Here is a 27,908-nt window from a genome sequence, read left to right as displayed (position 1 = left end):
CGTTGAGACCACGGTAGTCGATGCAGGGTCTGCATAAACAGAGGGAACAGAAGATAGGTCTGGGAACTCACCAGGGCACAAAGGAGCAGGGGGGGCAGATGGTTGGGGTGGTGACGGCTGATATGAGGCAATGCTGATGGCAGAATGAACTCCAACTCGTGACTGTGCCGGTGGTCCAGTTGATTTGCGGGTTGTGCTTCTCTAACCAGGGCAGACCCAGAATGACAGCAGTGAACGGGGAATCCAACAGATAGAACTGGATGTACTCATGATGGTTACCAGAGACACAGAGGTTTAGTGGAACCGTGAGGTGAGTGACAGACCCGATGACCCTCCCATCCAGAGCACTGACCTCGAGTGGGGACTTCATGGGCATGGTGGAAATAGCCAGCCGACGCACCAGGGCTGAATCAATGAAGCTTTCATCGGCTCAATTTATATTCTATACCATTGCAAAATTGTTTTTAAATGGTTTTAAATTGTTTTGTTTTTTTAATGATAAAAAATGTATACTTTTGGACATATCACAAAAATGTTACTATCATGTTACTATGGAGGTCGGATACTGCGTGGGCAGGGTCGAGGGCATACTCCTTGCGTTTTGAGCGACAGCTAGTGGGTAGACCCTCTGATGCTGAGAATACAGCTAGAGTGACCGCCGTTTTTTTCCCACGGCGCGCAGAAAAATACTTTAAAAATACATTTTAAAATGACAGAAAAGTAGACAGCTAAAGTCAGCATTCCCTCCCAGTAGGCTAGTACAATGAACTCAGGCGAATTCAAATTATGATGGCGGGAAAAAAATAAAAGTGCGGATGGTGGGAAAATGTGACAGCCATCAAGATAAAATAATAGGGTGACACAGGCTACATTTCAAGAGATAGGTAAAGCAGGGTTTTCCCTAGGTTTTCAGAGGGCTTAGGCACTCTCAACTATATTTTGTAACAGAGTTGTTTACATTTTGGACAGATGTGGCTCCTTGGTAAATCTATCGCTGTTTCCGTCGCAGCACTTTCGACACAAGCAAAATCAGAAGCGCTATCCTAAAATTTCTTCTTACCGTGAAGAATGCCTGACCCGCAAATACCATATTTGGTACGCTATATTCTGTAAATGCATTTAGATCAAAACTACCATGCATAAAAACGCTCTTCAATCACCCACTTCTATTTATAATGTCATCATAGCGTGGAGTGTTTAAAACCATAAAGCCACCTCTCTGTTTATTTATTTATTTAGTTTTTTTTTTGGTCAGCGCATAGAACTCTCACAGTTGTTTTTACATTCATTCTGAATCTGATGTGTTTTTACGTTCATTCGGCTTAAGGCACTGCGGAAAACCCTGTAAAGCTAAATGAGTTGTCATATTGCACAAAGTCAACAAATCTTCGTAGCTAGTTAGATAAATAATATTCGGCTTTCCTGAATTGTTGCTTTATATTTTGTGTGATAATTATGTTGATGCTAAGATTGCTTTTCAGCTATGCCAGCTAGCGTCGTAAAATTTTCCCCAACCTGGAAGAATGCTTTACTTGTTTACATTTTGAACAGATGTGGCTCCTGGGTAAATCTATCATTGTTTCCGACGCAGCACTTTCGACACAAGCAATATCGGAAGTGCTATCCTAGAATTTCTTCTTACCATGAAGAGTGCCTGACCCGCAACCGTAGTAATGTGTTAACACGGCGGCACAATTATATTGAGAAATACCATCTTTGGGAGAAAAACCCTATATTCTGTAAATGCATTGTGTTCTGGTGTCACTTCGGCAACAATTAAACAGGAGAGGAGACACCATAGACTGCATGCATAAATTAAGCATGACTTAATCATCCAAGGACGTTTCTTAGATGTTTGTGGGGCTGAGAGTGAGAGAGAGAACAGGCAGCATTTTTACTTAGTAACAATATAATATGGTATGGACCATGAATAAGTTTGCCCTATCCGATTATATTGTCTCTCTCTCTCTCGAAGACCATAATCTAAACACTTGATATCCAACACTACATTTGTGTTTAAACTAAATTGGGACTATGTTTTTCATCTTACAGTGTTTGGCGCCTCAAAGACTCAGGTCTCAAAGTTGCAGTGTGGTTAAAAATAGGAAACCTAATGAAGCACCTAACACCAGGAGGTTTAGAGAAAGACTAGAGGGCTCTTCTCTGGCTGCAGTAAACTGTACTTGCTCCCTCCCACAGCCAGGAAGACTTCCAGGACCTTGGACAGCAGCAGCTTCACATGCTGGCAGACTCACTAGAGACTGATGAGAAATCAGTATGTGTGATACCTTAAGCATGTTACAAAGGAATTATCTGCTATGTCTTAAGGAGAGACACCTTTGGAACATTCCTACTATGTGGTTTTTCTCTGTTCAGCCCTCGGGACTCCCAGAGCGGCTATGTTCTCCGCCTTCATGAGAGGTTATTCCTTTTCTTTGTTTACTGATTTTTATTTTGTTGAACCACATTAGACCATTTCTATTTCCTTTTTTGGTGTGTACTTGCCTAGTCTCTAACATACACTGAGCCACAGTGTCCGATGTTGTGTAAAGTCCCAAAACGTTACTTTCAAGAATTAACACATTTATAGGATGAAAGTTTAAAGAAGTACACACAAATAAGGGTATTATTATTATAATTTGTTCCAAACTGTATTCAACTACTGAACTAATTAGTATTTTTATTGTTAGCAGTATTACATTTACAGACACTAAACAAATTATCTGTGCATTGTGCTTTGATCTGCTGTTTTCACATTTCAGTTCACAAACAGTTGTGCCATACAGCCACTACAGATGATTCGGAATGCTGCAACCCAACTTGTCTTCAATATTCCTAAGTACTCACGTTACTTCCTTTGGTATACACTTCCTGTACGTCGCTTTGGATAAAAGTATCTGCCAAATAAAAGTAATGTAATGTAGTTATCGGTCCTTCATTAATATGCAGTACAGAGGGGGTATGGAAAATGCTCTTGCATCTTTTCACATAATACACATTGTGTGTACTTCATGAGGAGAAACCACTTAAGATGTTGAAAGAACAGCCTCCAACTTTTACAAGCGCTTCATCAGACCTTCATAGCAGATGCTTTCAGCAGACACTAGCCCTGACAGATTATTAGGAATTGCATTTTTTACAGGTTTATATAATGTAAATGTATGTGAATAACCTGGCCTTTTTGTACATTGAAAACATTGGTTGAGCTATCAGTTCTTTTTTATAGTTTCATGCAAGGGATGAATCAATACAAATGTCACAAATGAAAGGAGAGTTGATGATCATCTCACTTCATAAATAATGAAGGCATAAGGTGTAGCTTTTAAACAATTAATAAAGCAATTTAACTGGTGAACTGTCACCTAGACTGATGAGCAGAAAGCAAGATAAGATGACACCGGTAGCAATTAGCATATGGAAATGGCTATGTAATCATAAAAGAATCCAGAGGGCAAGAGGACAGAAAACCATATAGAACACATGTATCAGTAGTTCAGATGGTCACAACAAGTAGAGCAGATTCTAAGAAGAGCGAACACAGCCTCAAACCTACATCTAGTTCTGGCCATGTTGAGATTAAAAGAACTGGGCCCCAAAAAAACAAAAAAATCACTAAAACATGGGCCTCCGTTAGGAAAAGGTAGCAAATGAGAGGCTAGGCCTTGCCCTTTAAAACAGGTACCAGACCCTACAGAATATTGAGGAAGATCTAAATCAACAAAATCCCTGGGCAATAAGCTAAACCAGCATGGACTGGTACCTGTGACGGAATACTGAGAAGGAGGAGCTCCCAGCTGGAGTGGATCTCCAGCGAGGAGGACCCAAGAAAGGAATGAGCTAAGAACAAGATCCAAACCCATAAAGAAAAAGCAACACCACAGGAAAAGCATGCAGAAGCACACAGAATAGCATGGAGACTTGTCAGAACAGGAGATTTAGCAATGTATTTCCCAGAGAGGCAAGGGGAGGCAACAAACAGGTAAAACACAATAAAAGTTATACCAGATTACAAAAAAATGTCAGGGAAATACCAGCCCCAGCAGGGTAAGCCAATCAAAGACAAACACAAATGATCACTTGAAACATGGCTTAAAAGATGGCCTAAGCACTTTGATGAACTTCCTAAACAGGCCAAATCTTCAAAACTTTAGTATCTGTTTTAATACTTCACTGAGCATGCCTAAAATTACAGCCACTAGTCACTTTGCTCCCTATTATTTTCGTAATTATGACACTGTTCTTAATCAAATAAAAGTTCCTGCAAGCTACAGCCACAATTTTAAACAACAGCACTGAGGCTGCCATTGTCCACTGCTGTGGAGTAGATTATAGATTAAAAAATGTTGGTTTTGGGAGCACATCTCCATAGAGCTGAAGGCTCCTTTGGCATATGTTATATTTGTGCTTTTCGTATCGAGACTTTTTTGTGCATGACCATGAGTACAATGGGATGTCAGCTGCATAATTAAGCCAAGAACTACATCTATATGGAAGCATCTGCTTTCTATATACTTTGCCAACCTCATTTACCCAAGTGCCTTCACCTTTTTGCCCACTATCTGCATTTGGTGTACAGCTGAATTACTCATAAATGGATGAGATATTTAACTTTCTGATATTGCACATCTTTATAAGTTAATAAAACTACCGTAAAAGGATAATTTGACAAAATAAAGTTGCCAAGGAAACAGTATACCACCGCTGCTTCAAAAATATACTTTCCTCAGTCACCACATTATGAAGGAATATACATATATGTACAGAAAGAATGAATTGACACATTTCCGTATTTAATTTTCAAGACAAATTGCAGCAATCACACATCATTTTAAAAGAAAAAAAGGCAAACATTTGTCAAAAATAAGTAAGAAATTTACACAAACACAATGCTAACATAGCATTCTTGAGTAGGTAAAATTTACACAAAGATACAACAGATGTGATTTAAAGCAATGACTCAGCAGCTGGAAAAAGGCCATTTGAGTGTGACCAGCACACACCTCCTCCTCCACCACCTGTGCTACTCAGTTCCAAACACAGTTCCCACATGAGATGTTGGCCTGCTCCATATATTAATAATAATTCAGTTAACATTGTTCCAAATGTCACATGCCTCAAATCCATATACAAATACAGGACATACCGACTGATCTGAACAAATAATTCACATGAAACATTCTGAAATCACAATAACCCATTTTAAAATGTTTCAAAAATCTTTTTTTTTTTTTTTTTTACATAAGCCCGTTTTGCTATGTTAAACCATCTGTTGCGTTCAATCCAAAATAATTAAAAACAAAACTTTAAATAGTCTCATATACTGAGAAGGTTATGAGATGCATAAGCCTCTGCCTGCTTCAAGTATCTGACCTTAGATGAAGTACAATCGCGAAGAACATTTGGGAGTGGGTTTGCTAAAAACTGTGAAAGTGACTGAATTCAAAAATAGATACATTTTAATTTAAATCCGTTGTTGGAATGGTTAGTCACATTATTCAACCCCTGCATTTTAAACAGATTACCATACATCTTTGTTTAATAACTAAGGCTGCTACCCTATAAAAAGTTGTTGGTAATTGTTTCCTCATTAGCTGAATTAATTCATCAGTACATTATTCAGGACACTTTAAACCTGTTTATTAATGAATAAATATTCCTCGGAATGCAGTGCTAGCTGTTGGATCACTTGCCATTCAAACTACCAGTGAGTTTGCAAGTGATTTCAGTCGGTAAGTGATTTTTTTTTTTTGATCCAGTGTGCTGTTGATGACTTGACAACCATTTCATTGACAATCATTTGCTGTACACTACATGCCAGCAGTCGAGTCGGATAGGCCATTGGATGTTTCCCCATTGCCATTTTATTTATGACAACTCAGGCTCTCAGTTTGCAGCAAGGATGCTTTGTTTGCAGGTGATATTGTAAAAGAGTCAAATTACCCTGAGAAGCTGTTTACAATGCAGACAGTGAATTTTTGTTTTTTTATGGACCCCTCTGTCCCCTCTGCATCTAACTTGGAACCAAAATGTCTATGTAAATCCTCAAGAGGTTGGTATCGCCAATGATGCTAGCAGATTTAATGACCTGACTGGTTATGATTTTATGCTGCCTCCTTTTGCCCGGGTAACAGTAACTGCATAAAAAGTTAAAATTTAACAATAAAGAACAATTCATTTTTTATCTGAAATTAGCTGCCAATTAAAAAGCATTAGTTGATTGATCAGACCTATTAATACATTAATCGGTACAATCCTAATAATAGCCAATAATCAATCCATCCCAAGAAGGATCTTGATAAAACTTTACAAAAAACAGCCAACATCTTCGTTTCTGTGTGTGTGATATTTAATGTAGGCAGGCTTCGATAGAAAAACCAGCCTGTAGTTGACACCTGGAGAACTAGAAAGATCAGAATCTGGAGGAAACTACATCCACAAGAGATCTGAGATGTACAAGGCTCAGTCTGGCAGATTTCAATGGACTCAGTTTTTCCCTAAGTGAGTGATCATTCTGTCATTTGTGTCTACCCCAAGAGGAAACAAATCAGAAAAAAACTGATAAAATAAAATGCATTAAATCACTAGAAAAATAAAATGGCAAATTTGCCTGAACTGTATAGGGCACTAAAAGATGAATAGTTAAGAAAATATCCATATTCATGTAGTCAATTCAGCTGCCTGACACTCAACAGGCCCAAGCGGAGGAGAAAAAAAACTCATAAACCAGCAAACTGCAGAAATTACAATTACAGTAGACTTAATTTTTACAAACATGTGTAAGCCAAAGCTCTACAGCACAATCCATTTAAACATTTCCCCAAAATGTGCATTTTCAAGCGTATAAAAATACAAAGCAATTTTATATCCTCATCTTAAGTGAAGAACTCACAAGAGAATTATCAATAACACGGTGATTTCCTCTAAAACAGTCCACTTTACTAGAATTTGAACAGTATCACACTGGCAAAATGGTAATGTTAAATCCAATGGTCAGGCTTTCTCTGAAGTTCCTTGGAGCACCTGATATTCTTCACCGTCTTAAATACCAACTTTCAGAATTTTCTTCAGGCTTCAGGATAGTTAAAAAATCACAGTAAAAGCTGCCATATAGATACGCAAACGAGCGACGTGTCGCAAACATTGGTGACTGAGCTTTGGATCGGTGAAATGGAAGTAAGTCATTTAACCTATTAAAAGAGGAGGCTGGTGTGGCAGTGCACTTGGTTCTGACTTCATGGTTGTACATAAAATAGATTAAATTGACTGAGCTAAATCACCACTGAATGCACGAAAGCCACCAGAAAAAGAGCCCGGGAGGGGCATCTGCGTTTGCGACCAATACGGCTTCACTTTCACAGTAAAATGTACAAAACAAACAGAACACACTGCAGTCCTGTTGCAGTCATGTAATGTCCTCGCTTTAGGTCAGGCTCCCGCCAAAAGTCCAGTCAGCTGGTCCCTCTTCTGGCCCCCCGTTTGACTGCTTGATCCGTGCCCTACAGCTTTCGGTCCACAACACCGCAGTCACATAACACAAGCATTCCTGATGTCACAGCTGGGCAAGACATTTTACAGCTTGCGCACATGTCAGGAACCCCCCCACCCCCTGGCCGCTGTATGGTGACTGCCCCTAGCTCGTGAGCAGGGCTGGGGGGGGTGGTCACTTCATATTCTAACGCACCTCAAATCGTAGCACTAAAGGACAAAGGAACGAGACCAAAAGCCAGGGGCTTCTTCAGAATGGAAGAGATTCAGTCTGAGAACTGTCCTCCGGGGCACTGGGTGTCGCCAGCCTGCTATACGTATGGGCGGCTGTGCCGTACCTTCCAGCGCTTGGAGCGCATGCGGAAGAAGAAGAACATGAGCATGAGGAAGAGGCAGGAGGAGGCGTAGAGGAGCACACACAGGCTCATGTCCACGCTGGAGAAGCCCAGGCCCAGGAAGGTGACGCCTGGCCGTGCCTCGGCCCCGCCGCCCCCACCTATCTCCCCCGCCCTCCCCTGGACCCACTGCTGCTTCTCCCGGGAGGGCAGTGCGTTCGAGGAGAGGGCGTTGCCCGGGAGGGTTCGGTCACGGTTTCTGGCGGGGGGTGGGCCCCGGTCGCCCTGGGAGGCGGGCTCAGCAGCGCCCCCCGTCTCCGGGACGGTGCTGCTGGCGTATTTTGGGGAGATGTTGGCTCCAGTGTAGTGCTGTTTGAGGAAGGACAGCACATTCTCCTCATTCCACACATGCAGGCCATCCCTCTCCTCATGACACGCCGGGCACAGGTCGGGGGTCGGCCACTGTGCCTTTGGAAAGCGGGGGTCCTCGCTCAGTGTACCTGTGGTGGGGGGAGGGTTAAATGTGTTAAACATGAGGGTTCAAGTGCACATGCAAATGTATGCGTGAGTGAGAAAGTGAGCGAGTGAGGGATTGAGAGATTGAGTGATTGAGTGAGTGGGTATGTGTGTGTGTGTGCGAGGAGTCTGTCTGGGCCACACCCCCTGCTGCCTCTGCAGTGCCGCCCCTCCATCTGTCAGCTTCCTTCGGCTGGTTACTGCTACCCTGACTCCTCCTCCTCCTAACCAAAAAACACCCCTTGCTATAGCAGCAGTGCTCTTCATGATGAAGTATGTTACGTATGTATGTATGTCAAGATTAAGGGCACACACTTTTACAGCACCTTTCTGTTTGTATAGCACCTTTTATGCATAATCAAACTATATGGTATTTCTGACATATCTAAACTTGACTGTAACACAACAGGAAGGTTAAACCAGCTTTAATCTCAATATGACAAGGCCGCTTTCAGTTTAATGTCTAGACGTCGATCTCAGGGGACACAGAGGTGAGACGGCCTACTTTATGGCCCCTGTCGCACTTGTCATTTGTTTCAAGGCGAGACAATGAGGATCGGCTAGCCAAAGGTCCCATTTTATACCATTTGGTTTTAAGGTTTTATCCCACCCAAACCTCACACCTATCCTCCACCACCAACTGCCGTCAAGACCCCCCGCCCCCACACGGTGGCCCTTGAGTTCTGTTGGTTTGGCTTTGTTTCCGGTTTCTGTTCTGTGATGCTTTCTTGAAATGTGGCAGTGTTTGAGAAACAGCCACAAAGTTCAAAGTTCAAATCCATCTTGATGGGAATCCACCAGAGCAAGGTCTGTGGATGGACTAGGGATGGGCAAAAATTGAAAAATCGTTGAAGCCAACGTGCAACTCAAACTATAACCAAGATGTGCTTTTAAATACAGAGCTGCCAAAGCAGCCACAGAGCGGACTTGAAAAGCAAGTACCATGGCCTAAATCAAAGCACAAATCATGGAAAAGTGCCATCTGATGAGTAGTGCAGAGTGGACAACTTCAAACGCCTTGAGAGGATGCAACAGTAATAAGGTCTTGGACTTACTGAATCTTTAAAAAATATAAACACATATATTCCAGAAAATATTAAAAGCATGTTTTAAGTAACAACAAAGAAAAAGTCAAGAGAGCTTTCCTATAATAAGGACAGGAACACCGCTGGTCACATTTTCTTTCCTATTTTTGTCATACCTTTGCAAAATGAAAGCTCTCCCAGTGCTGTTTGCTGAGAATTAGATTCGGTCAGGCTCAAGCTGCTACACAGCTGGTCACACAGAGTCAACCGTTTATATCTTACATGACTTTGCATCCCCCCAGTGCTGCTCGAGTATGCTAACTCAATGCCACAAAGTTTATATTTGACTTTATTTTTAAAAATCTGCTCAGTGAGAATAAATGGCACTTTTTCCTCTTCCATTCTTTGCAAAGGATTTGGTGGGATGTCAGTCATTTTCAATAAGCAGACACCTACGTTATCACTAGAGAGCTGAACGAGGAACATATTTCCCATGTCCATATCACAATCTCACTTGGCTGTCAAAACCAACTCCAGATAAGCACTAATAATTTTCAAACAGCCTATTGACAATCGCAGTGGGAATAGGATGCTATAAAAGGGAACGATTATAAATTATTTTAATAACCGAGGCGCTTAAAAATGCACTTGGAGATGATCCGAAATAGTTGCCATTTTTGTAACCTTTCTCGATTAAACGTTTAGAAGTCACAACCGCTAGGGTGGATAGTCAGTTTCCACAGTGGAGGAGCTAATTCTAATTGAAGAGGAATCAGTGAGGGTGTAGGTGTGCATGTATGACTCGTTTCAGATAAATTTGTTTGTGTGTGTGTTGCTTGCCTGTCTGTTGCTGTGCGTGTGTGTATGTAACACGTGCGTGTCCAGTGGATGAGAAGTCCATGCTTGCACTTGTGTGTGCTACATGCTGATAAATTAGATCACAGTGCCCCCTACCTGCCAGCCTGCTGTTGACCTGGTTGTGCTTCCTCCAGAGCCAGAGCACAGCCTGGTCCAGGGACTGCACCTGAGACAGGGACTCCTTCGCCATCTCTTCAAAGTTCTGTCCGCACTCCTGGCAGCCGAAAAACATGCCGATGTACCGCCGCATGGTCTGCAGCACCGCCAGGGGGTCCTCCTCTAGGCCTGCCATTGGTCAGGGTGCAGAGGTGAGCAGGGAGGATGGGTACTGCAGTTTTGTCATTATGACATCACATAAGGTCTATGCTCTTTCCAGTAAGGGGGCAGCAAGGTCTGGTACTGAGACAGAGTAAAGGGTGTAGGCAACAGTCAGTCAAGTACATACCAGTGTACTGAGACAGAGTAAAGGGTATAGGCAATAGTCAGTCAAATACACACTAGTGTACTAAGACAGAGTAAAGGTGTAGGTAACAGTCAGTCAAGCACACACCAGTGTACTGAGACAGAGTAAAAGGTGTAAGCAACAGTCAGTCAAATATACACTAGTGTACTGAGACGCAGTAGAGAGCGTAGATAGCACACGGTCAGGTACGCACCAGTGTTGGCCAGGGCGTCGGGCCGCTGCGCTGCCTGCACGGTGAGCGTGTGGAACAAGGTCCACAGAGAGCAGGGGTACCCCCTCAACTCAGGAAGACTGCCCTGGCACCCCACCCACTGGAGCCGGTCGCTCAGGAACAGCCCCGAGATCTGGAAAAGGATTTTAACAAAACTGCCTCAGCACATTTGAGCTGCACACCAAGTCTGGAAAACTAAAGGGGAATCAGGGAAGAAGTCTCCACATAGTAAAAATAAAAAATTCCCTCAAGTTCAAGAAAATGAACTTATGATTATTGCGCTCTGTAACAATCAGCAATTGACATTATATAAATAAACTCTCGTTTTGTATAAATAGTCGTGTCGGTAATAACATAAAAACAGGGACCCATCTCGCTGTGTTAGGGTGTGGATTTCTGGGCGTGGCACTTACCCTCATCTTGTTGTTGACAAGGTCCAGGATAGCATTGTAGGGAATTCTCTCCAGAGGCAAACTGACCAGCCACTCCAGCAGGGTCTCTAACAGCTTCACCACAGATGGTCGGCCTGGAAACAGCTGGGGATTTTTTGGGGGGGGGGGGGGTACAGACCACTGTAATAGGCTTAGGCCCGAATTTAATTATCACCATGCGTGAAACGGACCTTCTTTCGCTCTGCCCAGTACAGCGCACGTATGCACACAATTTCCCAGTATGCCATTTGCACATGTAGGTGGGTTCTTCCACAGAACCAGTTGATGCCAAAGTTGGCACTGAACTTCACTGCCAGGAAAGGAAGCTTTCACAAGTAAACTAATGAGCTGGCACAGCAACTGCTAATTTTATACAAATTCAGACAAAAAAACAGGTTTAGTTCTTATTTAGCAGCATAAAAAAAGACTTTTCTGAGGCATGCATGTAGCTGCACAGCAGAGACTAAAAACTGCAGCTGCTTCAAGCAAAGGTGTAGTATTTGGCATCTCTCTACACACCTACACACCAAACAATAAACCATTCAAAACTAGATGGGAATTGCAGCCGTTTCGCTGTTTTATGTTTGTTTCTGTGTCTTCGTCAGTGTGTATGTGCAGGTGAGTCTGAGCTCAGATGTTACCTTGGCAACAACTGTAACAAAATCCTTGAAGGTCTTGAGCTCCTCTCCCTCTAGGGTCTGGTGGCTGGCCAGCTCCACACGTAGCAGGTAATGCAACCCGGATTCCAGGTCTGCCATGTACACCTTAGACCTGTGGCACACAAATGCACATACGCACACACACGCCAGCCAACAAAAATGCACATATCCACACACAAAACTGGCCATCAGATAGGCAACCGTACCACAACAGCTCAACCCCTTTCCACAGCTGAGACAGAACTGAAAGTGTCCAAACTGTGGGACGTGGCATTCACACACACACACACACACAAAGAAAGTCAGTGCTGCTACAGTATTCACTCTTAAAGATGCATGCCGTGGATGCCCCCTGCTGGTGCCTTTGACAATGACAAGACACTATCTGTCAAGAGGGGATGGCTGTTCTAAACAGGGACTGGAATGCAACATTCAATTTTATTGTAATGTAATGAAATGGAAAGGAAAAAACATATTTTCATGTATCACAATAATTCCCCAAAAAAAAAAAAACTATACTAAACACAACAGAAGCCACTAAACTTGATAACTCTCTTTTGAGAGCCAGTGGACTACAAGGGCTGCACCTGTAATAGCTCTCAATATAAAATGTATGGGGAAGAAGCTCAGGAAATAAAAGCAGCTGTGAAGGACAGCTACTGACCAGCAGGTGGCAGCAGAGAACCAAATCTGTCTGAGAGACAATATTTTAATATATTTCTCCAAACACAGACACAGACACACACTTACTTGTCAAACTCCTTCCACACCTCAGCTACCCCGGGCCCAGCATGCACCAGGTCATGGGCAGACTTGGCCTGTTTCCTGTGCACCGCAGGAAGCAGCTTCAGGTATGAAGAGAAGAAAAAACGCAAACGTTTCTGCCTGCAAGAGAGAGAGACTTTAATCACACTTCATCACATTGTTTCCACACTCGTATGCTGGACCCAGGCACTGACTGCTGCCATGTGGCACTTTCCGAGAGTGTTTGAGTGTTTAGGCTGGGGTTGGGCCCCCAAGCTGAACCAGACTGGCAGGTGATAGGGGTCACTCACACATCCACGAGGGAGTGGCTTCCATTGGGGTGGAGCAGGTAGACAGAAGGTAGGGCCTTGACCCCCAGGTTTTCCAGGAACGCTCTGTCTGAACTCAGCACCCTGGTCACCCTCAGCCCTTCGTACACCATCAAGTCCAAAATCACCTGGGTCACAAAGGGCAAAGGGTAAGCAGAATTTTATCCTGAAGCTCAGCTGCTATAAACACCTGTCGGCATTTATCAATGTTAATAACAGCGTTAATACCTACATATAGCTCCTAAAGTCATTATAAGTGGTAATAAGTAAACTATCAGCACCAACAGCTCAACAACTGACAGCCCAATCATCAGCACTGATAACTACACACAACATCCAAAACCACTATAACATTTATCAGCGCTCATAACCGGACCCCCGGCTACTGATCCAAGAAAGCTGAAACAAGTAGCTACAACCAATTCGACCATTTATATACCCTTATGGTTTAAGATCACAAATCTGTAATTAGAATGTTCTAAACTGAACATTGAATGCTGATGTCACAATCACTACTAGTAACTGAATGCAATGAAGTTCTAGAACACTGACTTAGAATTTTGAAAAAGCATTTTGAAAAAAGGGTTACACAGCACTGTAAGGGTCCAAGTTAAACTACCCAGTCACTCCCTGTGCTTGGAACTGTACTTCCCTCTAGGGTTTTCAACACATTTGTCCCTGGTTACGGTTATATACTTTGTTGTACGTCGCTCTGGATAAGAGTGTCAGCCAAATGCCTTTAATGTAATGTAAGCCACTTAAGCCACACAAAAAAAAGCATTTCTAACGGTTAGAAATAGGTGCAACATAAACACTATGCAATCTTGTAATAGCGCACTCAAAGGCGTGGTGTAGGCTTAAGGCATTCCGGCCGGCTCATCTGCATACCTCTCGGCCCACGTACGAGTCCTCATCCTCGATGATGATTGCAGTGTACAGCTCTGACTTCTGGCCCAGCAGGGACAGGATGTTTTCAGACCTGCCGACGGGGAGAAGCCATGTAAGGTTATGGGGGCCTGTGCCCACGCCCTGGTAAGGCAGTGCGGTGGGGATCAACAATTAGATGTCACCACTTGACATGCTGTGATCGGAACATTGACCAACACAAAAAATTATTTAAATAAAGCACAAATCATGTGAAGCCCAACAGAACATGCGAGTAGTTGTTCTGTGTTCCAAAGAATGCTGCAATACCCTTGGGGAAGGCAGTTAACCTCACCTGCCCCTGTAAATACCTTCTAAAAAAAATGAGCTGTGCACTATTCTCTTGATAAGGCGGTTTCCAAGGCACAGAAATACCAAAGCTCCATCAGATAAAGGAGGGAATATGACTGCCTAAGTTCTGCCCTATTCTAAAACACAGAGAGCAATACCTGGTGGGCTCCAGTGGGGGGCACCCTACAGGCCAGTCCTCTCTGGTGTGGTTCTGGAGGAAGTTCACCATCAGCTGGCGCACCGTCTGCAACTCCCGGTCAGGCCCTGTTATGAATGACAGTTTATACGCATGTAAACATTAATAAGAGTCCCCCTTCACTCACCACATATTGTAACACGAGCTCACAAGGTCAAGGGAGCTCATATTCAGTCATCAATTTTCTGACAGGAAATCATAACATATTGAATTTCATATCCTGTCACTGAATATTGAGTTTACAATTACTGTTAACGGGCAAGTACTGTTAATTTTGTTATGACAAAATAAATAAAGCTGACTGCATCCTATGTACATATTTTCAGAGCTGCAGCCTGAAAATCCACTCTTGCTGGAAACATCCCAGCTCCTTGCCAGCGTTTCAGAGTAGTCTCACCTCTGTATGTTTTGCCCACATCAAAGGTGCTGCTGAGTGCTTTGAAGTACTGGGGGGGGGGGGGGGGGGGGGGGGGGGGAGAGAACGTGGGCGGGTGTTAGAACACAAACCGAGCATTACAGCAGACACCCAGAAATAGCAGCCTCTACAGACAAACCTCATAGGCCAGCCTTGACTGTAAACAGGGGACATTCAGTGGAACCAACAGGCTATCCTGCCAGGTTTTTATTGGAATATTTTTTTATATTTTGAGTCTGTGTGGTAATATTGGAAAGGTCATCACAAGATGTAATTAATACATTTAACAAAAACAGTCTCACTCTAAAGATGCAGAATACATATTTAATCAGAATTGCATATATACAGCATGTGCGCACCGTGTGTATGTGTGTGTGTGCGTGTATGAGTGTGTGTATTCTCTATAACTTCTGCGGATAAATAATAATGGAATGCTAAATTCCATAAACCTAATAAATTCAATTTCAAAGGAAAATACGAGTCGAGTAAAGGACATGGAAATGATTGCTATTTGAAGACATAAAAAGTACCGTTACAAGCCATACCATGGTTCTAGGTGCATAATGTCACATAACTGGGCCTACTCAAGGGAATAAACCTTGAAGCTTTGCAGTGTGATATACACTGCCTGGCCAAAAAAAAAGTCGCCGTTTGGATTTTTTTGGACAGTGCCCACTGTACAAGCCTCTGGAGGCAGTGTTATGACCTGGGGTTGCTTCAATTGGTCATGTCTAGGCTCAGCAACGTTATGCGACAATAAAATGAAGTCAGCTGAGTACCTGAATGTACTGAATGACCAGGTTATCCCATCAATGGATTTTTTCTTCCCTGACGGCACGGGCATATTCCAGGACGACAATGATTCACCGGGCTCAAATTGTGAAAGAGTGGTTCTGGGAGCATGAGGAATCATTTTCACACATGAATTGGCCACCACAGAGTCTTGACCTTAACCCCATTGAAAGTCTTTGGGATGTGCTGGAAAAGACTTTACGGAGTGGTTTGACTCTTCCGTCGTCAATACAAGATAATGCAATTCTGGACATTGCATAAGGTTGTCGAAACAATGCCACGACGAATGCATGCCGTAATCAAAGCTAAAGGCGGTCCAAAGAAATATTAGTGTGTGCGACTTTTTTTTGGCCAGGCAGTGTAGTTTATCATGGCATGCAGGCCGTGAGGGATCACGGTCAGCAAGTACCCGGAACGTGGGGTAGAAGTGAATTCCAAACTCCCTGCAGATGTCAAAGTTCTTCTCGTGAGCGCAGTCCAGCACCCCGATGCGTATGGCCTGCTCCCAATCTGAGAGAAAACGGGAGAGCAGAAAGAAAGTTAGGAACAAGGGAGAGAGAAAGGGAGCAAGAGAAAGCGATAGCAGAGAGGAGGAGGAGGAGGAGGAGAGGTTGAGGGATAAGACAGGCTGAGGGAAAATGGATGTTCAGAGATGAGGGAGAGGGACCCTACCCCTTTCTTTCTAAAGAGACTTTGAAAGTTGCTATGCAAATGATGAAATCCATCATCATCATTACCATCATCAATAATCTCTACTCGCAGTGACAATGCAGCCTAATTGTTTACAGTTGGAAACATTTTCCAAATATTTTCTTTATGTTCCACCCATCCATTTTCCAAACCGTTCCTGGTCAGGGTCGCAGGGGGCTGGAGCCAATCCCAGCATGCATTGGGCAAGAGGCAGCAATACACCCTGGACAGGTCGCCAGTCCATTGCAGGAAGCATGCATCATTCACTCACTGATTGGGTTTACATGATGTTTCAAAAATCGATTTATTGTTTTAGTCCAGCTAAAACTGGACTTTTAAAAATCATGTAAACATTGTAGTCTGACTGAAATCGTACAAAGTCGATTTTTTCAGAGTCGGACTAACATACCTAGATCAGTGGTTCTCAAACACGGTCCTGGGGGACCCCTGTCACTGACGCATGAAGCCCAAACTAGGGTGCAGCCATTGCCTATTGCAACCAACACAAGCGCAGTGGAGCAAAAGAGTGGAGTCCACGACTACAGGAAAATCCACCCCGACTACCTTACATGGTAATTAGACACACCCACGTCTGGACAACAAGCGTGTCCGTACAACCACAGAACCGTACTGTCATAACATTTCGAAAAAGTTAATTAAAGTGCAAGATACGTTTAGTGTTTAGATATTTACGTAGATAGATAGATAAAATACATCACTAGCTAGCTAGCTTACTAGCTAGCTAGTTATATAGACAGATAGATAACAGATCTCTAGATAGCTAGACAGATATCACGAGATAACAAGCTAGCTAGCAAGTTAGCTAGATAAACAGATAGATCGATAGCAAGACAGTAAGCTTTAAAATACCCCCTAGCTTGTCTTCTTAAAGAAGCTTAATAACTGCTTACAAATCTGATTTCACCAACAACATATATACAAATTATAAAAGACGAGACTATGAGAATCAACTGAAACCCAGAAATGGGCAAAAATCGTGTTTTGACATAGAATCTTGTTTATCTGAAAATATCTCAAATGTATTAACTGAAAGAACTGGAGGGAAGAATCCTTAGAATAGTGGTTAGTACAGTTGAATACAACCCGGATCAAAATCGGCGAGTACCAAATGGGACAGTTACAGAGTTTAATTATTTTTGGCTGGACCGCAACAGCGGAGCCAGCTCTATAAATGCGAATGTCTGTGACTGAGTGAGTGATGAAGTTACACCATCGTTCCAGCCATATACTAGGTTTTGATCTGGTTTTGGTTTCCTCTTCACGGGGTAATGGCCCTGGACCCCCCTACAAAAATTGGATGCTGTAATTGTATTCCGTTTGGCCCCCCCCCCCCCTTCTCAAAATAAAGCTTTGCCCTTGTTTACATACCCTATTTAGGAAAAGCAACATTTTTGTTGTTGCCCACCCAAATAATCCAAAATGCCCACCCAAAGATGACATCCTAGTAACACCTCTGGTGCACCCACATTGGCCCTTTCTGGATAAGACTGGGGATCCCAGCTCTAAAACATGAAAAGCACCTGATTAAGAAAAATTAACAGCTTGTTAAAATTCTGGGATTTCTGTTGAGGTTGGAATGAAAACCAGCATACACAGGGGTCCTCCCAGGACCGAGTTTGAGAACCACTGACCTGGATAATGCGGTTGGGGGTCGATTTACTAACTACGGCAGGTATACGCTTCAATAGGCCAAAAATTGGCCTAGGCGTTCTGCGCATGTTCCGTAATTTACATACCAGCTATACGCTCACAGTGGCCAAGCGGAATCGATAACGTTTCAGAAAATATTAAACTTTAAAAGACTTAATTCAATCCTCTACTGGGACTTTTGCCTTTTATTGAGGGTGTGACAGAAAATTTCAGTGCCGCTGACTATAAGCGAATGTTTTTCACATGTACCGTTCGATTGAGCAAGTACCATTCAAAGTACATTTTTAAGGGTTAGTGCTGTCCGATTGTGCTAGCTACTTCACGTTAACCTTGTACGGCGATCAATAAAGGCTAACAGCATAGTACCGCTTAATTATTATCACTTCTATCACCACTGTAATGATCTAAAAAAGGCGACAAATGACCTTTTCTGTGAGAAATGCATTTTCGAGCTCATGCGAATACACTGCTGGCGACATTCTATGGGCGTGGTCACACGTGCAAATGCAGGTGAATGGCCATCGCCTACCGAGGCGAAATTCATATCTTGTCGTGCTGAATGTGGGCAGTGCAGGAGGTGACGCACACGGAAATCAGTTTGCTGGTTTGTAGTCAAGTCAAGATAGCTAACAAATACCGCAAAATATGAATCGATGTTATTGATAAATTTTCCATTTATTTACCTTCAATGCCAGTCTCCCGACTCACTGCCAGCCAGGCAGCATCTCTCTTGTGGGGCAGTTTGTAGTTTTCATGGGCAATATCGTACAATATCGACTTGTTAGACACAGCAACAATCAAATTTCCTCCATCCTGGCTCACTAAGAAAACTACAGCCAGTTACAGCCAAGTGGGGTTAACCACACACACTTCTTTGCTATTGGTTCAGGCTGTGAATTCGCCGGACAAAGTTCACCAAAGTTGAACTCCACACGAATCAAAGATGCGAATTTGCTTCGCCACCAGAAGCGAATGTTTTATTCGCCTCTTCGCCTGAATAGAACGGAAGGGAACGGGAGGCAAATATTCTCCAATGTTAATTCGCATATGTGTGACCGCGCCCTAAAGCTCCGTTTTGCCCTCCCTAGTATCATGGCAAAAAAACACATTTCTGGACAGATAAGGAGACCAACTTCATGCTATCGCAACTAAAGGAGTTAAATATTGGGATGGCAGGTATGCGGGCATGCCCCATACCTATACAGCACCAAGAGTTTGGCACTTTTCAGGGTTCCCCACAGAAATAATCACAACAGCCACAGACACTCAGCCCTTAAAAACATTAAATTCTGTACATTCTGACCCCATTTCAACAGACAGATTTCATAAACAACTTCACATGTCCACACAATAAAGCCCCAAACTAAGGGGATTTTGCGTTTTCGCCTTCATCATCATCTTCTCTTTCTTCTTCTTCTTCTTCTCATTCTTATTTTTCCTGCCGCCTATCCCGCTAACAACATGTCTCCCCATTGGACATTTTACCGACACCAGCCAAATATTCACCTACACGACCCAATCAAAAACTCGCATACACACGCAAAATACCCATACCTTTTTACTCTGAAACATTTCTAGTTTAAACAGCTAGTCTGCCTGTGGCCTACTTGGCAAGGTTACAGTCTTGGGAACATGGGGTCGTAGGTTCAAGCCCAGCTAGGAACACGTTTCTTTGACCTGCTTTTACCCTCACTAATAATTGTTTACTACTTCTTAATTATTGCTTTTGCACCATATCTACCCGCCGTTCACCGAATCCCGCCTCGCCCTCAGGCAGATAATTTCCTCTTCTACACTAACGTTTTCTTGCACTTATATTTGCTTTACCAAAAATCACTCACGGCCACCCATATGCATGTCATGACAGCAAATGTATTCCTTTTATTAAAAAGTTACACCAGTTCACCACTGTGCCATTTCTACTAACTATATTTCTTCACTTGGCTACCGTACACAACCTTATCAGCAAACGCCACGTTTCTACATTCATGGTACCTCGTACCTGTTCTCTATCTAGCCACATACAAACAATTACTACGTATGTACGTTCTGCAACTTCCCATTAAAACATTACATTTAAAATCATGACTCACTCATAATTATAACTACTAGTACTGAACATGAGAAAAGCACATCAGTGCAAAACATTCCACACGTTACTTATCCCTCCACTTTACCGACTAATGCTTTACACAGACGGTTATATATAGCCTACCGTTCGATAAGGAAACTAAGCTCGCTCATGGTAATTTAATTTACTTCGCACTATAGTCTGTGAGCATGTCAACCTTCACCTACATGCCCATTCTGCTAAAAACATATTGTTTCAACTGCACAATTTTATCACTTCTCCTAATTTGTCTCACACTGTTGTTATTTTCTCATATGCAAAGCCTGCTGGGACATATGCGTCTGCTCCTATTCTCCTGTTTTCCGGTTCTAGCTTAGCAAAACAGCGAAGAGGATTCCTACCTGCAGAAAGCCTATCAAAATGCCTTATAAACCTTATAAACACTAAAAGTGCATCTCCACGAAATAACAGACAACGGAGCAGGACAGAAGGGTACACAAGTTGCAACCTAGGGCACTCTAATTCTACAGGCTTGTTGATTCTTTTGTCAATCAAGGCTCATTGGATGGCCGTCAAATCCGTGAGTACATACACTGGCCATATTTCACCTGCGTTTCTGATGCGTTTACACTTACGCCACCCTTTGTCACAGCCACTGTTTTAACATATATGGCAAACCAAAACTGCTAAACGGTACACGCTCATCACACTGTACAAATTCACACGAGGATAGCCATAATCCACAACCGTTTCTTACAGGGTCACTTCGCATTTCTCACTCTCATAATAAAACGCTTTGAAAAAAGAAATGATATCTCATAAAAAACACGTTTTCAACGTACAAAAATGCCAAGTTACTCACACATACAAGACATACACACCGTCTATAACTCATTCATTCAGACTGCCAAAATCCAGGCCTGCCATTAAAAGTATTGATATCAAAATGACGCCAACTTACGGTACTACAAACAATATAGGTTATCTTGCCTCACCGAAATTAAATAAGATGTATTCCAAAGCAATGCTACCCAATATTTCCTCAATTCTTTCAAGTCACTTGGCCCTGTGTTTTGTAATCTTACCATTTTACAATGTCATGCAAACTTTGTGTCAGATCAAAGTGTCAAATATTTCGAATTGCCTCATGGAACACATTGAAATACATGTAGAAAACTGCTGGTCAGTAACTACAGGAAGCATATTTCTCCAGAAAACATATGTTTATACTTGCTTCTGAACTGAATTTGAGTAAATGTGCAAGTTATTGTATATTTGCTACGTACAATAAATAGTGCATGTAAAATACATATTGTACATACATGCATAGAGAGCTTCTTTATCCCCATGGGGACATTTCCCTCGCAGCATGTTACATTCACATTTACGAACAGACATTTATACCAAGAAACATACAATCATTCACGCAACAGAAAGGCTGGGCAGCGAAATACATAGGCTACATACCAATACAAATTGGACATACAGACGCCTATTCATCAATCTTGACTGTGAGAAAGCCATCCACACATATGTTTGGCCTGTCCATGTACTGCATGCTTATACACACAGGGCCAAGTGACTTGAAAGAATTGAGGAAATATTGGGTAGCATTGTTTGGAATACATCTTATTTAATTTTGGTGAGGCAAGATAGCCTATATTGTTTGTAGTACCGTAAGCTTTTGATATCAATACTTTTAATGGCAGGCCTGGATTTTGGCAGTCTGAATGAATGAGTTATAGACGGTGTATGTTTTGTATGTGTGAGTAACTTGGCATTTTTGTACGTTGAAAATGTGTTTTTTATGAGATCCTAAAATAAACGGATGGAAGTAAAACGCGGAATGGCAAACTTGTGAAAAACGCGGAATGGCGAAAGTTGTTACAAAATTAGAGGAAGCAGGATTTATAAGAAGCCTTCGTCAGACACACCTCGGTCAATAAATCGATTCTTTCTGTATATTGGGACAATGACAATAATCCAATTAAATCTCATCTTTGGCCAAATCGAGCTGTTAATATAGATCGATTTCAACTGTGCATGTAAACGCACTGACTCATTCATACCTACGGGCAACGCAGAATCTTCAATGATGTTCCTTACGTTTGACAAATGACACCCGTCTCACTAGTAAATTTAACCTGGCACATGTATTGTTTTTAACAAAGAATGTTTGTATTTTAAAGAATACATATTTACAGTTATTGTGGTTTTGTTTCTGGAACATGTATTTGATGTTTATTCATTTAAAGAATGGGTTTCCTTTTTCTTGTTGTGATGTAATTTTTGATGACATTTTAGTTTTTTTCTTTTATGACTTTTAAAAGATATCTTTTTAACTGCAAAGAATTTGTAAACCAATAAAGACACATTTTGTTCTTCAAATGAATTTCTCCCAAACATTTAGCATTTTTTCACACACAGACAGCCTCCCAAAGTACATGTAATTTCTCTCCTGTTAAAGTGAATTGGTAAGATAAGGAGTTAGCTGCTAACTGTGCTATATGCTTATTGCACTCCCAGGCTATAGGAAACAGGTAAACAGCTCAGCGTGCTGTAGGCTTAAAGATTCACAAAGCAGATATTGTGCAGTGATCATCCTCTTCAATCAGGCCCTTCAGCATGATGACCGTGGCCTTTCACTGCGTTTGTGGTCCTGCCTAAGGTGCACAAACCCTTTATAAGTGAAATGTTAATTTCTGTTTTTCTTTGTTGAATTTGAGCACCTCATTAATGTCCAATGGTAGATCATAGTTATTATTTACATTGTATATCAGGTTTGTTTCTGAAATATTCAGCATGACTTTGTCAGGCAGTTCACAGAAGTCTGCTTCTTATCAGACCCTCAAAGTAAAACAGACCGTTTACGTGCTGACAGGGAGTCAGCAATTGTGATTAAGAGACATTTCTCATTTGCAAACATCCGATTGGATCAGCATTATGTGAACTTTAGGACCTCCGTAATACAGTGTAATGATGTGTTGTATTGTCGAAAAACAGTGTTGTCATGGGGAACAAGTTGGTGGGGTGCTGACTAAAGATCTAGATACCTATGGGTCAGCACCCAGCCAGATACAAGAGTTAACCTGGTGTGATATCTATACTGTTTTGTCAGGATTGTGATTTTACTTGATGACTTGGTGTTTTGCTTTAATCTTTTTGTATATAAGGAGAGAAGTGCAATGGCTTGGGGAAACTTGTCAACATGGTCTTCTACGCATCACATGTGTATAGCCATTTCACCACTCACATTTAGCACCATTGTATAGTGTCATTATTACTAAACACACTGAGCAATAAACAGCATTCATTTTAACCTGACATTCCTCTTTGAATCTTACCACCGCATATCTAGCAGTTTTAAGGTCCTTCACATAGAACTTAGAATATCTGCACCCTGTAGTCACTCACCTATACACTAGTGTCGTAGCAGGATACACAACTGTATTTATGCAGGCTACACAAGACAAAGACATGTCTGCATCTCCAAGCTAGACAGCGATTCCTATAGAGCCACACTACTGGCAGACAAAAGTTTCCTCCGTCTCTGCATAACTGTTATCACAGAGGAAAGGATGCTTCCGCTGTCTGATTTTTTGGTTTCTTACAGTTGGTGACTTCAACGTGATAAGTTTTGGTTTCTTGCTGTTGGTGGCCTAGATGCACCATTTGGTATATCTGAGGGGTTTCTTACAACTTCACCGGTTGTGTCATGACAACTAATTGTATTTTAATTTGGCTACATCATTTCTTGCACTACTGATATGATTCCAAAGAAACAGAAAACAAGTGTTAGACTACATGGTAAAGTAACCGAATAATATCGGTACCAATACTTCAAACTGAACTGAAGAACCAAATAGTTACAGTATAAATATGAAATTTACACATAGGCTAATATGAGCAGATTTGTTATATCGCTAGTCCCTAAATGAAGAGGACATCACACACAGACACACCAAGACACACAAACACACACCAATCACAAAAGCAACAGATTGGTGGCTTTTCAGGGAAGGAAAAGGCTGGCCCACAATGCACCCTGAGGTAGTGTGAGGGAATGCTTGCTGGGGTCAGGGAAGGACAATGCCGCCACTGACCCCCATTGAGCAGCTGAACAGCTGGCAGGCGGTCCCCCACGAGCTCGCTGGCTGACACTGCTTGTGCCTACAGAGCACAGACAAAGGGGGCAACCCCAGACAATCCTCCCCAGCCTCCCCGCCCCCCCCTTTTGCCTTCTGCTGTCTCTCTGCTTTAGGGAGGGAGGGATGACTGGGCATTTCTGCCAAACGCTGCAACCTGTAGCTGTGAACGGCACGTTCATGCGCATTGTAGCAGGCTGAACAGCTCGCGCCTCAGGAGTTTAGTGCTTTTACGAGATGCCCATTTCAGGCTCCACTGGCTGCTAACATGCAGGCCCTGGCAGCTTGCTGTTAATACATGAATGAGAGACAGAGGGGAAAAAACAGGACAGATAGAGAGGGAGGGAATGAAAGAGGGAAGGAGAGGAAAAGAAAAGACTAAATACAATTTGATTTGATTAAATACATGAATGAGGGACAGAGGGGGAAAAAACAGAACAGATAGAGAGAGAGAGAATGAAAGAAGGAAGGAGAGAAAAAGCAAAGATTAAATAAAATTTAATTTGATTAGGCCTATTTCTTGGCACTGTACATTTCTGCTTACATTTCCATTTTCCTTTTATTTTCTAAGGGATATCCACTGAAACCTGATTAAAACTTTCTTTGAATGGTAACTTTGTACTACAGGAGATATATTATTTACCTTCGTCAGCATTAGCGACCTAGTTGGCTTGCTGTCTGAGCTAGCTCACCAGAAAGCTACTTTGTAATTCATTACATTTATTACAGTTGTACTGAATTTCAGATGAGGCATAAGACAATGGGAGTAGTAGCCTACCCGACCACTCAATCTCCATCTCAGCTGCTGACCGATCCTTCCAGCTAAGCTAGCCGAAGCTACAGAGAGTGACTGCTGTCGGAGCACACCTTAACATCGAGGATGGATATTGGTTAGCTTTACATAATCAGTGTGCCTTCTAGCCTAAATACAGGGCCCTCCATAATGTTTGGGACAAAGACACCTTTTGCAAGGTTCAAGATTATATTATATTATAAGATTATAATAATACTAATAATAATAATAATATGTCACACTAGATTGTGTGATTATTTCACTGCGTAGTATTTTATTGTGGTTTTCTGCTAGATGTCTATATTTAGTCAGTGCAAGTCGGTACAGAGGGAAAGTGTGGGCTGACAGAGAAAAAGAAAGGGGGTTGAAGAGTGAATGATCATGGCAGAGAGAGTGTACAACAGATGGAGAGTGAGTGTGACAAACTGGTAGAGCGTGAGATTGGAGAGATAAAGAACGACAGCTCTGGTCTGACAGTTTTAGCTGCTCCTCTGAGGAGTGAGGAGGTTTCGCGCATGCAGGAGCTCTGGCAGGAACACAAGGTTAGCAAACCCCAGAGCACAGAGCCATGACCACAGGGGCCCTGCTGAGGGAGCACCAGTCTTTAAAAACATGTCAGAGTTCTCCCCTTGTGTCACACGGTAGGACACTAGTTCTCAAACGCAGTCCTGGGGACCCCCTGTGTATGCTGGTTTTCGTTTCAACTACTGCAATCCCAGAATTTCAACAACCAGCTTGTTTTTTTATTCATTTATTTATTTAATTTTCATGTTTTGAGGGATTATTTACCCTCTTAAACCACATTATGTCAGAAATAGCTATGCATGCTAGCAAGAATAAAAAACCATATTCACATTCACAACAGCTTATTGTGCTATATTGAAAACAGGCTTACATAAAATGTGGTTAGAAAAACCTTCTGAAATTAAACACTGCGGTGAATCAATAAGCCGCCAATTGGTCAAAATATATACGTGGACAATAAAACTAGAGAGAAGAAAGAATTCAAAGACAAACCAACTTGAATTGTCTGAATGAGTTTAAGCAATACAATAGAAAGAACTAAAACACATAGGGTAGGTGCAGCTCACATACAGGGGATAAACCAGCCCCTTTCTGCTGATGGCTGAAGCTGGCTGAAACTGACTGAAGGGGTTAGTCCCAGCGGACCGTTCGGTTCTGATAGGAATTCAGTGGTCTAACCATAGAAAGCCCTGGCCACTGCATCTGGCCCACATAGTGCAGTTTCATCATGTGGACGCATCACTGCAGTATGGGTTAATGTGGTATGAACGACGCCTTAGGCCGAACACAAGCGCCAAAGCACAGACTTGTTTAAAGGTTGCAGACGTCGTTCACTTGGCAAAAGAGGGATTTATGGGTAGGGACTTCAGCTTCCAGCCAACCGGGAAGAATATGCACTCAGTCTCTAAGGATTGCATGGTTGTTATGTACTCAGTCCTAGCACTGCGTGCGCTGAGTGCAGAACCGTTTTCAGCATCTGCTGAGGTTTATTCATGGTACCAGGCACACAGCTCACACTAATGTATTAGATAATAGCACATAAGATGGTAAGCAGGCTGGCTACTTGCAAATAAGATCAAAACTGAATCAGTCAGCTGTATCAATAAATAAATAAATACATAAATAAATTACACTGGAACTGCTCAACTAATGGCACTGCAGAAATGCATAGTGCGTGTCTAAGTTGTATATATGTCTGTGTGTGTGTGAGAGAGTCCCCGTGTGCATGTATGTGTAAATGTGTATGTCCCTGTATTGTGTATCTATACTATGTGTTTGCAATGGCTGCATGGCAGGTCCAGCGTAGAGTAGGGTGGGGTGTGATGTCAGAGCATTGTCACCGCACGGAGCCACGTACACCCACACATCTGAGTGTTTCAAATTGACTAAACAAAATGAAAGAGATTAAAGGGGAATTTCACTTTATAACACTTCTGGGGTCATTTTCACACCTACTCGGGCTTTTGTGTGCACCCCAGACAGTTTTTAGGTTGCTTGCTTCAATATTTAGATATTTGATACCCGTGTAAGCAACCCCCCCCCCCCCATCCAAGAGAAGCCTATTCAACATCAAACTCCACGTTAGACTCATTGTAAACACACGTCCCTGCTTCTCATGACTGATATTGTCCTTCTAATGAATGTGTCGCCCTTCATTTTTCGATTATTTCATTATGTTAATATTTTACGCTGTTTTGTTGCTTTCCTTTACAAATGCAGGAAGTAGACCCAGGCAGTTTAGTGTCGAACTCGAGGATGCATATCATTGCGCAACTTCTGATGTGGGCGTACCTGCAGACAACAACATTAGGTTGGTCGCAGAAATAGTGTTGTATTACTACTAGCTAGCGAAACCGAAAATGTCTGAGGATGAAGACTTTGTTTTTGATCATGGGATTACACTTGGACAACTCAATAATAAATAAACTCAATGCGAACTTCTTTGGCTGTTATGTTGGGGTGTCTGATTACATCCAGCCATGTCTGGCACAAATATCCCTTTTCCACCAAGGCATTTCAAGGGCTGGTTCGAAGCCGGTGCCTAATCATGAACCAGTTCTTCACTTTTCGACAGCAAAAGAACCGGCTCTCGGCCAGGAAAACTGGTTCCAAACACCAACACTTGGCTGGTCTAGAACCAAGAACCGCTTACGTCAGGGGCTGGGGGCGGGATTATCATGACCAACCAAGACCAACTAAAACTTTGTGGCCGCCAGGTAGAGTGAGAGCACCTATTATCGACCACCTTCGTTCGACAGACAGGAAAATGTAAACTGATTTGCAACTATATATGAAATAAGCAATATATCAGTAACAACCTGTACCTAGTTATGTAGGAA

The 27,908-nt window shown here is 42.4% G+C and overlaps 1 protein-coding gene across 1 annotated transcript in view; it reads right to left on the bottom strand.

Annotated features, from left to right (window-relative positions):
• Positions 1–4,769: 4,769 nt before the first annotated feature.
• The window catches only part of qsox2 (quiescin Q6 sulfhydryl oxidase 2), a 36,441-nt gene continuing 13,302 nt past the window's right edge, over positions 4,770–27,908 (bottom strand). Inside the window, exons 2-12 of the mRNA XM_035378950.1 lie at positions 16,084–16,184; positions 14,865–14,913; positions 14,430–14,535; positions 13,945–14,035; positions 13,039–13,184; positions 12,734–12,868; positions 11,966–12,095; positions 11,307–11,429; positions 10,876–11,026; positions 10,316–10,504; positions 4,770–8,320 (exon numbers count right to left, since the gene is read on the bottom strand). Of these exons, the coding sequence (XP_035234841.1) occupies positions 7,797–8,320; positions 10,316–10,504; positions 10,876–11,026; positions 11,307–11,429; positions 11,966–12,095; positions 12,734–12,868; positions 13,039–13,184; positions 13,945–14,035; positions 14,430–14,535; positions 14,865–14,913; positions 16,084–16,184 (1,745 nt within the window). The 3' untranslated portion in view covers positions 4,770–7,796. The remainder of the gene's footprint in view (positions 8,321–10,315; positions 10,505–10,875; positions 11,027–11,306; positions 11,430–11,965; positions 12,096–12,733; positions 12,869–13,038; positions 13,185–13,944; positions 14,036–14,429; positions 14,536–14,864; positions 14,914–16,083; positions 16,185–27,908) is intronic.

This window comes from Anguilla anguilla, chromosome 10, assembly GCF_013347855.1.
Source record: "Anguilla anguilla isolate fAngAng1 chromosome 10, fAngAng1.pri, whole genome shotgun sequence".
NCBI lineage: Eukaryota > Metazoa > Chordata > Actinopteri > Anguilliformes > Anguillidae > Anguilla > Anguilla anguilla.
This window is presented reverse-complemented; position numbering and strand designations above follow the sequence as displayed.